The sequence below is a fragment of the Puma concolor genome, chromosome B2 (assembly GCF_028749965.1).
Source record: "Puma concolor isolate L17-30 chromosome B2, mPumCon1.1.hap2, whole genome shotgun sequence".
In the NCBI taxonomy this organism is placed as follows: domain Eukaryota; kingdom Metazoa; phylum Chordata; class Mammalia; order Carnivora; family Felidae; genus Puma; species Puma concolor.
The window spans coordinates 43,876,910-43,889,134 of NC_141671.1; the positions used below are offsets into that span (position 1 = coordinate 43,876,910).

The 12,225-nt window shown below is 37.3% G+C and overlaps 1 protein-coding gene across 3 annotated transcripts in view; it reads right to left on the reverse strand.

Moving 5' to 3' along the window:
* Positions 1 to 12,225, reverse strand: part of SUPT3H (SPT3 homolog, SAGA and STAGA complex component) — a 550,537-nt gene that overhangs the window by 257,942 nt on the left and 280,370 nt on the right. For all 3 annotated transcript variants that reach the window (XM_086706992.1, XM_086706991.1, XM_086706993.1), the window contains exon 3: positions 5,098 to 5,182. In XM_086706992.1, the coding sequence (XP_086563118.1) occupies positions 5,098 to 5,182 (85 nt within the window). The remainder of the gene's footprint in view (positions 1 to 5,097; positions 5,183 to 12,225) is intronic.

Below are 12,225 nucleotides of genomic sequence, written 5' to 3' on the forward strand. Positions count from 1 at the left end.
GGGAGAATGTGGTCAAAGGGTATGAACTCCCAGTTACATGATATATCAGTTCTGAGGGCCTACTGGACAGCACGGTGAATATAGTTAACGATATTATATTGTATACCAGAAAGTTGCCAAGAGTGTAGATACTAAATGTTCTCATTATTCATGCAAAAATGTCAAATACGTGAGTTAGTGGATGTGCTAACTAACCTTCATGTGGTAATCATTTCACAATATAAACATAGCAAATCATCTTATTGTCCACCTTAAACCTATATAATGCTACATGTCAATTATATCTCAATAAACACAGAATAAAAGAATTAAAGAAAAAACTAGTCTTAGCAGTTAAATGTACAGAGAATTACAAAACGGGGCATAAAACCCATACACACATCGGCAGACACGTAATTTATAATGGCTACAAATATACAATGGTAAAAAAAAACAACTAACTTTTAAAAACCATTTCTCTATTATTCTTTTCATCTGAAGAACTCACTCTAATGCACGCCTCAATATGGCAAAGGGGAAAAAAAGCAAGATCTTTCTCTAGCAAGGTATCTCATTCAACTTTACATTTTGTGAGATTAGGACAGGGCCAATCTCACAACAGATCAAAATTATTATTTAAATAATACGTGGATAAGGAAAAGTAAGCATATACTCTAATAAGAAGTTCCTTCAAGTAAAAACATAAGCAAACTCTTGTTTATACTACTATAATGACCATCATCAAATAACTCCTATATGTAACTTGGAGCTTCTAGATTTAAAATGTAACAACAATACAAAAATGTGTCCATAGTTCAAAAGGGGCATCGTAGCCCAATAAGATGCATTTTCAAATAGTATAATAGAAAATACTATGACTGAAATGAAATATCTATCAAATGGACTAAACAGTAGATTAAAGGGTACAGAAGGACCAGTGAACTTAAAGACAAATCAATAGAAACTACAAAGTCAAACAGTAACAACTAAGCAGAGGGGAGAAACTGTTTGAAGAAAAATTTAGAGGCTCTCAGAGATTTGTGAAATAATAACAAATGGTCCAGGACACATGTGATTGAAACTGAAGAATGAAAAACACACACACAGAAAATAATGGCGAAAAACTTTTGCAAATTAGTGGAAAACATTAGTTACCAGATCCAACAACATAAAGCAAACTTGCAAGCAAGATAATCATGAAGAAAGTCAGTCCTTCAGACATCAAATTAAAATCCAGTAATAAAGAATTCTGAAACCAGCCAGAGAATGACAACATGTCAAATACAGGGGAACACATGAATATCAGAAACTAATGTATGCTGTTATCAGAAACTAATGTATGTTGAGAAACACTGGAGGGGCACAACTGCTAAAAGATTAGCAACTAGAGTTCCACATACAAAAAAGATACGCTTCAAAAAAAAAATGTGAAAAAAGGTATGTTCAGATGAAGAAACTGAAGAGAATTCATCACCAGCATGCCTTTACTATAAAAGATGTTAGAGTTTTCAGGCTGTAGGAAATGGTTTAAATGGCAACTCAGACCTGTAAGAACAAATGAGGAGCATGGTAAATGGTAAATATGTGGGTAATTGTAAAAGATTGCACCTTATTTGCTTTAAAAGACAGGACTCTTGGGGCGCTTGGGTGGCTCAGTTGGTTGAGCGACAGACTTCAGCTCAGGTCATGATCTCACGGTTTGTGAGTTCGAGCCCCGCGTTGGGCTCTGTGCTGACAGCTCAGAGCCTGGAGCCTGTTTCTGATTCTGTGTCTCCGTCTCTCTCTGCCCCTCCCCCACGCATGCTCTGCCTCTGTCTCTCTGTGAAAAATAAATAAACATTAAAAAAAAAAAAAAGAGACAGGACTCTATTTTTTTTAAATTTTTTAAAAATGTTTATTTATTTTGGAGAAAGAGACAGACAAAGAGAGAGAGAGAGAGAGAGAGAGAGAGAGAGAGAGAGAGGGAGAATGTGAGCAGAGAAGGGGTAGACAGAAAGATGGAGACACAGAACCTGAAGCTGGCTCCAGGTTCTCAGTTGTCAGCACAGAGCCCAACGCAGGGCTCCAACTCACACACCCGTAAAAAAACAGGACTCTTTAAAGCTACAACACTGCGATGTGAAGACAATAGCATGTATAGATTTAATATACTAAATAGTAAATATCTGGTCATTTCTTTAAAGATAGAAGGACACATGGAGACACAGGGAAAAAGAAGACCATGTGAATATGGAGTCAGATTAAAATAGTTGCCAACTGAAAATTCTATATCCGGTACTTTAAAACTTGTGCCATTTCCTTCTAGTCTCTGTGTTTTCTAATTAAAATTTTGTATTCAAGTCATTCTTCCTCTATGGTAATAAATCTAGGTGATTTTTTTTTAAAACTTTTTTTAATGTTTATTTATTTTGAGAGAGAGAGAGAGAGAGAGGGAGAGAGAGCGAGAGAGCGCACAGAGCCCAACTCAGGACTCGATCCCACAAACCGTGAGATCATGACTTCAGCCGAAATCAAGAGCTGTATGCTTAACTGGCTGAGCCACCCAGGTGCTTCTAAATCTGGGTGCTTTTAGGATTTACATTATGTTTTTTGTATTCAGCAGTTTAACATGCATTTCTTTGGGTTTACTGTATTTGGAGTTGGCTTAACTCTTTGAATTTGTAGACTTATGTATTTCAATTTCAGATGTTTTCAGCTATTATGCAATTATACAGAAAGTCCATTTGCAGTAGCAACAAAAATCAAATACGTAGGAATAAATATAGTAAGAAATATGTGTAGCCTATAGAAGAAAAATGTTAAAACACTCATGAAAGACACAAAAGTGGTTTTGAAAAAAATGCAGACATTCCCTATTCTCAGATTGAGTGAACATACTTAAAATGCAGCTCTCTCTAAATTGATTAATAAATTCGGGCAATCTCAATGAAAATACCAAAAAGCTACTTTATGGAGCTAGAAAATCTAATATTAACATTCATATAAAAAAATAAACATACAAGAATAATCAGGAACACACAGAAAAATAACAAGGAGAATCTAGTTGTAACAATCTTTAAAATATACCATAAAACCTACATACTTTAAATTTTTAGAAAATGTTTTTATTTATTTTTGAGACAGAGAAAGACAGAGCATGAGCAGGGGAGGGGCAGAGAGAGAGGGAGACACAGAATCTGAAGCAGGCTCCAGGCTCTGAGCTGTCAACACAGAGCCCAACGCGGGGCTCAAACTCCTGGACTGTGAGATCATGACCTGAGCTGAAGTCGGACGCTTAACCGACTGAGCCACCCAGGGGTCCCAAAAGCCTGTATAATTTAAAATGTATTATCACACGCATAGAAAAATAAGGCACTAATAATAAATATAAAATCATAAATAGATCCCAAATATGCTTACTTAGTATATGACAAAGGGGGTATTTCAAATCATTAGGGGAAGTATGGATGGTATAACTGGGTAGTCCTTGGAAGAAAGATAAAATGAGATCTGTATCTCACATGATAACAAGAATAAACTACAAATGGATTAAGGATCTAAATGTTAAAAATGAAGCCATGCAAGTATCAGAAGGTAACATGGGTGAATTCTTCTCCAAATTCAATATAAAGTAAGTCTTTCTAACTATGTTTCAAAAGCCTAAGATAATAAAAGGTTGATATATTTGGCTCACTTAAAATAAAAATATTTGCATGTCTAAAAAATCCCATAGAAATAAAGTCAAAAGATAACACACAGTGGAAGAATATATTTGTATCATATACCACAAAGGATTGATATCTCTAATATATATGGGACATAGGATCAAAAACCTGATGGGAAAAGGGGAAAAGGACACGGAAGTGTTCCTAAAGGCCAATACTCTAACAACTTGAGCAATAGAAATAATGATATTATTGTTTAATGATTCTAAGAATAAAACTTAAATATACATTAGTCCATACAAATATACATTAAAAATTGAATAAATAAATGGTGATGAAGGATAGGTATTCCTTTAAGGATAACTGCAATTAAAAAATATAAAAGGAAACAAGCAAATAGAAAACCACTATTAGGTAAATACCACAGTCATAACTGTCTCAGACAAGATCCACGGATGAATGTTCAAACAAATAGGCACGAATTTTTAGAGAAGGAAAATATTTGTAGAGTCACAAAATACCTCCCCCAAGATAATTATTTACAACAAAAAGAAATAACTTGTAACTTCGTTATAGCGGGGAAATTCAGTATATATACCCTCAGCCAATTTGTCAAGGTTAAGATCACAAATAAGACATCAACAACATGAACCCCAACGATACGACGCATTGAAAAGGACACATCACCTCCGTGGTATTCTTGGCAAAAATGCATAGCCACATTCTAATCATACGAAAACATCAGACGGGTTGAAAAAAGGAGAGGATTCTACAAAACAACTGTCTAGTAAGTTTAAAAAGGCGTCAAGGCCACGAGACAAGGAAAGACGAAGGAGCTATCCTAGAAAGGGGACGACTACAAAGACAGGATAGCAAAGTACAATGTGTTATCCCGGACTGGCTCCTGGAACAGGGAAGGAGCATTACCAAGAGAACTGATGAAAATGAAATAAGGTCAGTAATTTCATTAAAGGTATTACAGCAACGTTATTTCCTGTTGTTGATAATAGTACTGTGGTTACGTAAGATGTTAACGAAAGAAAGATGAAAGGTCTCTCAGAATTCTACGCACTATTTGTGCAGTTCTTCTGTAAGTCTGAAGTGCAATATGGAGAAGTTTTGAAAAAACAATTCAGTGTTACCAGGGGTCAGGGAGTAGGTGAAAGGACTGACTATACCCAGGGGCACGAGAGAACATTTTTGGCTGATAAAAAAAAAACGTTCTATATCATGCTGTGTTTGGAGTCACACGACAGTATTCAGTTGTCAAAACTGAATTATGCACGTGGATTGGTGAAATCTGGTTTTATGTAAATTACACCTGACTCCAGCAGACAAGAAAAGAATTCCAAATGGAAGTATCATCTTTAAAAAAAAAAAAAAAAAAAAAAAAAAAAAGGTTGGCTTGCCATCCCAACAGAAGCAGCTAGGAGCAGAATGGAGAAATACCAAATAAGATTATATACGCTCTTACCAGATTAATTAACTGTGTGTGTACCACATCTTCTACCAAAACTGCTGTTTCATGAAGAGGCCTCCTAGCATCGCCTAAAGAAAACCTGCAAAAAAAAAAAAAAAAAAAAAAAAAGAGATTAAGCATACCAATACTAAGTAAGGACTGTAAAACTAAGAAAATACAAAAGTGAAAGATATTTATTATAATAATTGTTAATAAAGTACAAATTGTTCTATCAAACAACAGTGGATGTGCAATGTTCTATCGACAAAGAACTGCATTTCTCCCATACAAGCTACAACTTGTAAAATGCAGTGTTATCTATGATTTCTTGATTTGTGTAGGATATTGGAAGATATTAACCACTACTTCATAATACTGGCAACCAGAAAATCATGTTACTATATCCAAAGTACTAATGCAGTAACATAGTAACGGCTATTTAGAAAAATTATAAAAGCAGGTAATGGAATTAGGCAAGTAATGTATTTAAAATGAAAGTTGCTTAGAAAAATGTATATAAATGCCATAATATATTATTTCTAATTATACATAAGCAGATTATCAAGAATGGGTTACTGATCTTAAAAGTCCTTTTCTCAACTTTCATATGGTGGGCCAGATATGCAGAGAATCCCTTCCCGGTGAAGAACATTTGAAAAGGCACAAAACTGTGTTAATGACTTTAACCAGCAGTGTAGGAGATAAAACAGAATGCTGGCAAGATGATAAAATACAGTTCCACTGGGAGAGCCCTGGAGCCAAAGTTTATTCTGAAGGCAACTAATGTCATAATGGCCCATAATCTGGATTTCATTTAATACAGTATTCAAAAAATAGGAAAGAATGCTGGGACCCCAAGCAAGGCAGGAGGTCAGTTTGAGGGACCTAATATGAAGTTGGTGATACTCGTATGTGTGAACTAAGCAAATACTTACTCCACAGAAGGCATTTTGTCTATCTCACCTGAGGCTATGAGTAAAAGAACAAAAAATAGAGTGCTGGCATGAGGAGAGATAAATGGAATAGAATAGAGAGCCCAGAAGTAAAACCTTACATTTCATACAACTGATTTTCAGTAAGGGTGCCAGGAACACCCAATTTGGAAAGGACAGTCTTTTCAACAACTGATGCAGGGAAACAAGATCTCTACACGGAAACAATGACGTTGGATTCTTACCTTGTACCATATATAAAAATAAACTTGAAATAGGTTAAAGACCTAAATTAAAAAGCTAGAACTACAAAACTCTTAAACCAGGGGGCAATCTTCATGACCTTGGATTTGGCAAGGGTTTCATAACTATGACACCAAAATAACAGGCAACAAAAGAAAAAATAAATACATTGGAATTCATCACAATTACAAACCATTAAAGGACAAAACAGGGAAAAGACCACCCAGAGAATGGGAAAAAATATTTGAAAATCATAGATCAAATAACCAGAATATATTTTAAAAACTCCTATAACACAACAATAGAGAAAAAAAGAATCCCAGTTTTAAAATGGGCGAGAGACTTGAATCAATATGTCTCTAACGTAAACATACGTACAGCCAATAACCAGTGAAAAGATCCTCAGTGTCATTAGTCACTAGAGAAATGCAAATGAAAATCACACTGAGAAGCTACCTGACACCCAGAAGGGCATTTCTACCATCAACAAAACAGAAAGTGTTGGCTAGGTTATAGAGAAACCGAAAACGTTGTACATTGCTGGAGGGAAGGCAAAATAGTACAGCCACTGTGGAAAAGAGTTGCGTGGTTTCAGAAAACATTAAGCACAGGATTAGCATATGACCTAGCAATTCCACTCCTGGGTATATACCTCAAAAAGCAGAAAACAGGGATTGAAACAAGTACGTGTACATCAGCAATCGCAGCTGCATTATTCACAATCATCAACAGGTAGAAACAACTGAAGTGTCCATCAAGAAATGAATAAACAAAATGTTGTAATTACACACAATGAAATATCATTCAACAATAAAAGGGAAAGAAGCTCTGATACATGCTCTTACATGAATAAAGTTTAAAAACACTGTGCTAATTGAATAAGCCAGACAAAAAAAGGACAACTATTGTATGCTGCCACCTGTACGGGTCATCTGGAAGAAGAAAATTCATAGAGACAGAAAGCAGAATAGAAGACACAGGGGGACTGGAGAGCATTTGCTTAATGTGGGGAGTGTTTCTGTCTGGGATGATAAAAACTTCTGTACAATAAACAGTGATGATGGTAGCACAACACTGCGAATGTTTTTAAAACTTAAAAATAGTTAAAGTGGTAAATTTTATGTTTTATATTTTATCACAGTGATTAATATGGATGAAAAATAATAAAGAGTGGAGAGATGCAACCATAAATGTAATTAGCGATTCGAACAGATCTGAGGAAATTACCCATAATACATCATGGATAATAACAGAATATCATGATCAGTATTATGCCAAATATGTCGATACTGAGGTGAAATGGATAAATTCCACTCCCCCCCCCCAAAAAAAAATACAAATGGCCAAAGTGACTCAAGAAGAAATAAAAAACCTGAATAGTTTTATAAATGTGAAAGAAATTGAATCGGCAGTAAAAAAATCCAAACCTAAGCAAAACCAAAACAAACAAAAACATAACAGCCTTACCATTGTACCAAACACACAAAGAATCAATTATTCTAATCTGATACAACTTTTCAAGAGAACAGAGTGAGACAAATACTCCCTAACTCATTTACTGAGGCTAATATACCCTGGGTATCAAAACTAGAAAAAAAAAAAAAAGAAAGAAAATAAAATTACACATAAATTTTACTCATGTACATAAACAGAAAATAAATAAATGAAAGGCATGAATAACACAAAAGGTGGAATGAGATGGAATTCACTTTCTCTACTACTCTGCACCTATGACCTCATGAGAGCTCCATATGATCGGTTAGCAGGAAAAAAGAAGACTCAGGTCCTGGTTTACAAGTCCCGCATGATATACAGGCATCTCCCAGAAGTGAACTGTAGTTCCGTAGCACTGCAGTCCCATGGTGAAACTTCCCTGAAAGACAGTGGTGAAGGGAAATCCTCCCAATCAGAAAACCATTCAACAGTGCGCCTAGTTGCTCCTTTGATTTGAAAGGACAAATTATATAGTGATTCATGGGCTATGGCCAATGCTTGGCTAAATAAATGGGAAAGGACACGGAAGGAACATGATTAGAAAATTCAGGAGGGGAAGGAAAAAAAAAAAAAAAAAGAGGTTAGAGTGGGAGAGAGCCAAAGCATAAGAGACTGTTGAGAACTGAGAACAAACTAAGGGTTGATGGGGGGTGGGAGGGAGGAGAGGGTGGGTGATGGGTATTGAGGAGGGCACCTTTTGGGATGAGCACTGGGTGTTGTATGGAAACCAATTTGACAATAAATTTCATATATAAATTAAAAAAAAAAAAAGAAATACAATTACAAAGAACACAAAAACAAAAAAAAAAAGAAAATTCATGAGAAGGAAATGTGGCAAAGAGGCAAGTAGATAAGATTTCTCTGAACAAGAAAAAAAGTGAAGATATCAGAGTCCCATGAGAATACTCATGGGCAACCTCAGCAAAGGAGAATTTTAATGATCAATGGATACTATCAGCCTTTTGCCCCAGTCACCCTGTCATCATTCAATGGGCCCATGAACCCAGTGGCCATGGTGGGAGGGGTGGAGGATACGCAGGACCCAGTAACATGGATTTCCACTAACCAGTGCCATCGTTGTTACAACCCCTGCTGAGTGCCTATCTGTTGGCAGCAAAATCAACACTGAGTTTCCAAAATGGCACCACTCCCCAAGGTGACCAGTCATTTCCCTTGCAACACGTTGATTATATCAGACCACTTCCATCATGAAAATGAAAGGGTATGGTTCTTACTAGAATAGACATTTCCTCTGAATATGGATTTGCTGTCCCTACACGCAATGCCACTGCCAAAACTACCATCTGTGGACGAACAGAATGCCTGTCTGTTGTCATGGTATTCCATACAGCATTGTTCGTGACCAAAAAACTCACTTCACAGCAAAAGCAGAGGCGCACTGGGCCCATGCTCATACAGTTCACTACTCTTAACATGTTCCCCACCATCATGAAGTAGCTGGTTTGACAGAATGGTGGAATGGCCTTTTGAAGATCCAGTTACAGTGTCAGCTACGTGACAATATCTTGTAGAGCTGGGGCCAGGGTCTCCAGAACATTTATATATCCTGTGAATCAACATCCCATATATGGTGCTGTTTTCACCCACAAACTGGACTCACAAATCCAGGGATCAAGGGGTGGAATGGTAGTGGCAGCACTCATTACCACCCCTGAAGACCCACTAGCAAAATTTTGCTTCTAGTTCCCATGACCTTATGATTTGCTGGCCTACAAGTCTTCTGGAGAGGGAGGGATGCTTTCACATTTATTCCACTGACACAACAATTATTCCATTGAAATAAGACTTAAGACTGCCATTCAGTCACTTCAGATTGCTCATGCTTCTGAATCAACAAGCAAAGAGGGAGTTACTGTGCTGGCTGGGGTGAGTGATGTTGACTACCAAGTGGAGACTGGACTGGTCTGCCACAGTGGAGGTAAGGACATGTCTGGAGTACAGGAGATCCCTTAAGCCACCTCTTAGTGTTACCATGCCCTGTGATTAAAGTCAATGGAAAACTACAGCAACCCAATCCAGGAAAGACTATTAATGGCCCAGATCCTTTGGGAATGAAGGTTTGGGTCATTCCACCAGACAAAAAGCCACAACCAGCTGAGGTGGTAGCTGAAGGCTAAGGGAATACAGAAGGGGTAGTGGCAAAAAGGTAGTTACTAATACCAACTATCCACATGACCAGTGACAAAAGCAAGTATTGCAATCATCATGAATATGTCCTCCTTATTTTGTTATGAATATGTTTGTGTGTGTGTGTGTGTGTGTGTGTGTGAGGTAAATATTGTTTCTCTCCCTCTCTTACTCCCTTATCATGTAACATAAAATGTATTGAATTAATAGCATAATATTTATTAATTTCACATCACAGAATTTAAGTTAGGGATATTAAGAAGAAGGGTAAACATCACTTAAGGGCTTAACCTCATCTTCTGGGAAACGGGTAATGCATTTTCAGTTGTACACTGGATAATCGTATGACGTTAGGCAAAATTATGACCTTGTTATTGCCTTTATTTGGAGATTAAGAATAGCTTAAAGAGATGTAAATGGGTGCCGAGTGGACATGGGTGATGGTTAATTTTATGCCTTAACCTTATTGGGCTGTGGGGTGCCCAAGTATTTGATTAAGCATTAACCTGGGGGTGCCTGGGTGGCTCAGTTGGTTAAACATCCAACTCTTGATTTTGGCTCAGGTCATGATTTCATGGTTCATGAGATCAAGCCCTGTGTGGAGCTCTGCGCTCTTGGAATTCTCTCTCTCCTTCTCTGCCCCTCCCCTGCGTGCATGCTCTCTCTTTCAAAATATACAAACATTAAAAAACAATAACAAAACAATCTGGTTAAGTCTGTGAAAGTATTCCTTCCTTCCTTCCTTCCTTCCTTCCTTCCTTCCTTCCTTCCTTCCTTCCTTCCTTCCTTCCTTCCTTCGTAAGTCTATGTATATTGAAAGAGAGTCAGAGAGAATGTGGGAGGGGCAGAGAGAGAGATGAAGAGAAATAAAGAGAATCCCAACCAGGTTCCACATCACCAGCACGGAGCCCAATGTGGGGCTTGAATTCACCAATGATGAAATCATGACCTGAGCTGAAACCAAGAGCCAGACACTTAACCAACAGAGCCACTCAGGCATCCTGTGTGAAAGTATTCTTTTTTTTAAGCTTATTTTTATTTATTTTTTGAGAGAGATATAGAGAGCAAGTGAGGGATGGGCAGAGAGGGAGGGAGACAGAATCCCAAGCAGGCTCTGCACCATTAGCACAGAGACCGATGTGGCCCTTGAACTCATGAACCATGAGATCATGACTTGAGCAGAAGTGAAAAGATAAACACTTAATCAAATGAGCCACGCAGGCACCCCTGAAAGTACTTCTAAATGAGATTAACTGAGTAAGGCAAATTGCCCTCTCCAATATGGGTGGAACAAAAGAACAAAAGGCAGGGTAAGGGAGAAATAGTCCCTCTGCCTATCTTCAAGCTAGGACATCAGTATTCCACACTGCCTTTGAACTCAGACTGGGACTTACACCATCAGCTCTATGGCTTTTCAGGTTTTCATACTGTTTATTCCCCTGTCTCCATTTTTGTTTTTAAATTTCACAATGTACATCTTTGTACCTTGTATTTCATTAACAACTTATTGTAACTGTAGTTATTTTTACTACTTACGTTTTTAGCCTTCACACTAGATGTATAAATGATTTGCTCAACACCATTAAAACATCTGAGTACTATGAATTTAACCAGCGGAGTCTGTATGTTCATTTATTTTCCAGTTACTACTTAGCATCCTTTCATTTCAGTTTCAGGGAGTCCCTTAACATTTCTTATAAGGCTAGTCTCGTGGTTATGAACTCCTTCAGCTTTTGCTAGTCTATGAAAATCTGTATTTCTCCTCTAATTCATAAGGACAACTTTGTCAGGTAGACTATTCTTGGCTGCCAATTGTTTGCTTCCAGCGCTTTGAATATATCATGCCACTCTCTTCCGGACTACAAAGTTTCTGCTGAAAAATCTGCTGACAGTCTTGTGGGGGAGGAGTCCTTCATATGTAACAAGCTGGTTTTCTCTTGTTGCTTTTAAGATTTTCTCCTTGTCTTTAACCTTTGACACTTTAATTATATGTGTCTCAGTGTGGGTCTCTTTGGATTCATCTGATTTGGAACTCTGTGAGAATCCTGAATCTGGAAGCCTGTTTCTTTCCCCCTAGTTATGAAAATTTTCAGTCATTATTTCTTCAAATAAGCTGTCTATCCCCTTTCTCTCTCTCTCCTCCTTCTGAGACCCTATAATGCAAATATTGGTCCACTTGATGGTGTCTTTAAGTCCCTTAAACTATCTTTACTCTTTTTAATTCTTTTTTTTTTTTGCAACTCTCATTGGACGAATTCCACTGTTCTGTCTTCAACTCACTGATCCTTTCTTTGGTTTCCTCTAGTCTGCTGTTAAACCCCTCGTT